Source organism: Saimiri boliviensis, chromosome 14 (genome assembly GCF_048565385.1).
Source record: "Saimiri boliviensis isolate mSaiBol1 chromosome 14, mSaiBol1.pri, whole genome shotgun sequence".
Classification (NCBI taxonomy): Eukaryota; Metazoa; Chordata; class Mammalia; order Primates; family Cebidae; genus Saimiri; species Saimiri boliviensis.
The window spans coordinates 37,264,550-37,266,979 of NC_133462.1; the positions used below are offsets into that span (position 1 = coordinate 37,264,550).

General features: G+C 47.7%; 1 protein-coding gene across 1 annotated transcript; it reads right to left on the reverse strand.

The window, feature by feature from the left end:
* Positions 1–1,725: 1,725 nt before the first annotated feature.
* Positions 1,726–2,214, reverse strand: LOC120362633 (small ribosomal subunit protein uS8). Its single transcript, XM_039465417.2, has one exon. The coding sequence runs from the start codon at positions 2,161–2,163 to the stop codon at positions 1,771–1,773; it is 393 nt and encodes a 130-aa protein (XP_039321351.1). The 5' UTR covers positions 2,164–2,214; the 3' UTR covers positions 1,726–1,770.
* Positions 2,215–2,430: the final 216 nt, after the last annotated feature.

Genomic DNA, 2,430 nt, shown 5'->3' on the forward strand with positions numbered 1-2,430 from the left:
TCAAAAAAAAAAAAAAAAAAAAAAAGCAGTTGCTTGAGATGACATGTAATACCCAGAGTCTCCTGCAGAGAGCAGCATATCACCTGATTTGCCTTGTAAATCATTGTATTCTTTTTTTTTTTTTTTTTGAGACGGAGTTTCGCTCTTGTTACCCAGGCTGGAGTGCAATGGCGCAATCTCGGCTCACCGCAACATCCTCCTCCTGGGCTCAGGCAATTCTTCTGCCTCAGCTTCCTGAGTAGCTGGGATTACAGGCACGTGCCACCATGCCCAGCTAATTTTTTGCACTTTTAGTAGAGACGGGGTTTCACCATGTTGACCAGGATGGTCTCGATCTCTCAACCTCGTGATCCACCCGCCTCGGCCTCCCAAAGTGCTGGGATTACAGGCTTGAGCCACCGCGCCCGGCAAATCATTGTATTCTTACACAGCAATAAAAAGAAACGGCTAACATTTGTAGAGTTCTGCATCCTTTGAAAATGGGAAGGTGGGCCGGGCGGGGTGGCTCACGCCTGTAATCCCAGCAATTTGAGAGGCCGAGGCGGGCGGATCACTTCAAGTTAGGAGTTCGAGACCAGCCTGACCAACATGGAGAAACTCCGTCTCTACTAAAAATACAAAAAAAATTAGTCGGGAGTCGTGGTGGTCGCCTGTAATCCCAGCTATTCGGGAAGCTGAGGCAAGAGAACTGCTTAAACCCGGAGTCAGAGGTTGCAGTGAGCCGATGTTGCGCCATTGCACCCCAGCCTGGGCAACGGAGCGGGACTCACACTCAAAAAAAGAAAGAAAGAAAAGAAAAAGAAAGAAAGAAAAAAAGTGGGAAGGTGAAAAGAACTATTTGCTGGGCATCTGTTGTATCATCTGGACACTGATATAGACCTGTGATTTTAATCAGAGCCTGTCGCTCGTCTCGGAACTCTCCAACAATAATCAATCGGGAAATGAAACAAAAAATTAAATGTATTTATATATAATGTCTAGGTGTTAACCTAGAGGAAAGATACAACCAATTTAAGAGGAAACTTTTAAGCCGGGCGCGGTGGCTCAAGCCTGTAATCCCAGCACTTTGGGAGGCCGAGGCGGGTGGATCACAAGGTCGAGAGATCGAGACCAACCTGGTCAACATGGTGAAACCCCGTCTCTACTAAAAATACAAAAAAAATTAGCTGGGCATGGTGGCGCGTGCCTGTAATCCCAGCTACTCAGGAGGCTGAGGCAGGAGAATTGCCTGAACCCAGGAGGCGGAGGTTGCGGTGAGCCGAGATCGCGCCATTGCACTCCAGCCTGGGTAACAAGAGTGAAACTCCGTCTCAAAAAAAAAAAAAAAAAAAAAAAAAAAGGAAACTTTTAAACTCATTACAAGGGCCTAGAAAAGGAACAGGATGAATGGAGGTATGACCCACTTTGTGGATTGGACGATCCCTTTGATTTCTGTTGTCCTAGGGCCTCTGGAAGGTAGAGAACAGCAGCAAAAAAAAAAAAAAAAAAAAGTTTTGTCTGGATTTTCCTGAGGACTGGCCAACGGGAATAGAAAGCATACCTAAGCCTGGTCTCTGTCCTTGACTCCACCCACTGGCCCTGGACTTAGCCCTACCCATCCACTGCCCTTTGAGGGCCGGTCTTCAACTGAGGCCACGCCCCAACCTGCCCCGCCTTTAGCTCCGCCCACAGACAATGAACCCGCTCTTTTTTTTTTTTTTTTTTTTTTTTTTTTTTTAGAAGCACCAGAGTCCATGAGGCATTTTATTTGTAAATATATGCATTACACCCCTAGAAAAAGAATCCCAGGATTTTCCCTCCTGTGTGTTTTCGTCTTGCTTCTTCATGGTCCATGATGCCAGCTGAGGTTGTCAATACAATGAAACCAAACTGGCGGGATGGAAGCAGATTATTCTGCCATTTTTCTAGATCTTTGAGTTGCACATCAAATCTGGGGCTGATCACACCACACTTGTTTAGCCTGCCTGTGAGGTTCACAACAATTTTCCCAGCTCTGTGATCGTCAATGATTTCAAATTCGCCAATGTAACCATGCTTCATCATCACAGTGAGAAACCGGACGATGACTTTGGAGCACGGCCTAATAAGCACCTGGCGTTTGCCTCTCTTTTCGGCATTGTTGATGCTCTTGAGAGCATCAGCCAGGACATTCATGCGCACCATTGTGGCGGCACGGAAAGATGGCGGAAAGAGCGAACCCGCTCTTTTCAATTACTCAGGTTCTGCCATTCCTTTTCCTGGAGCCCTGGGGCTCCACCTATTCTGGCCCACCTAATCGGAAGGGGAAGTGTGCGTCCATGGGTAGTCGGTGGAGCGTGATTTCCTCTGACTTGACTGCTGGGTCCTGACCAGCCCGCAGGTGGCTGAAGGGCCAAGGAGATCTGGAGGGCCAGGGAAGGGGTAAAAAGGATGGATCCCGCCACCCTTCTA

Coding starts and splice junctions, on each gene's coding strand:
- LOC120362633 (XM_039465417.2), bottom strand. CDS start 2,163: ATGGTGCGCATGAATGTCCTGGCTGATGCTCTCAAGAGCATCAACAAT.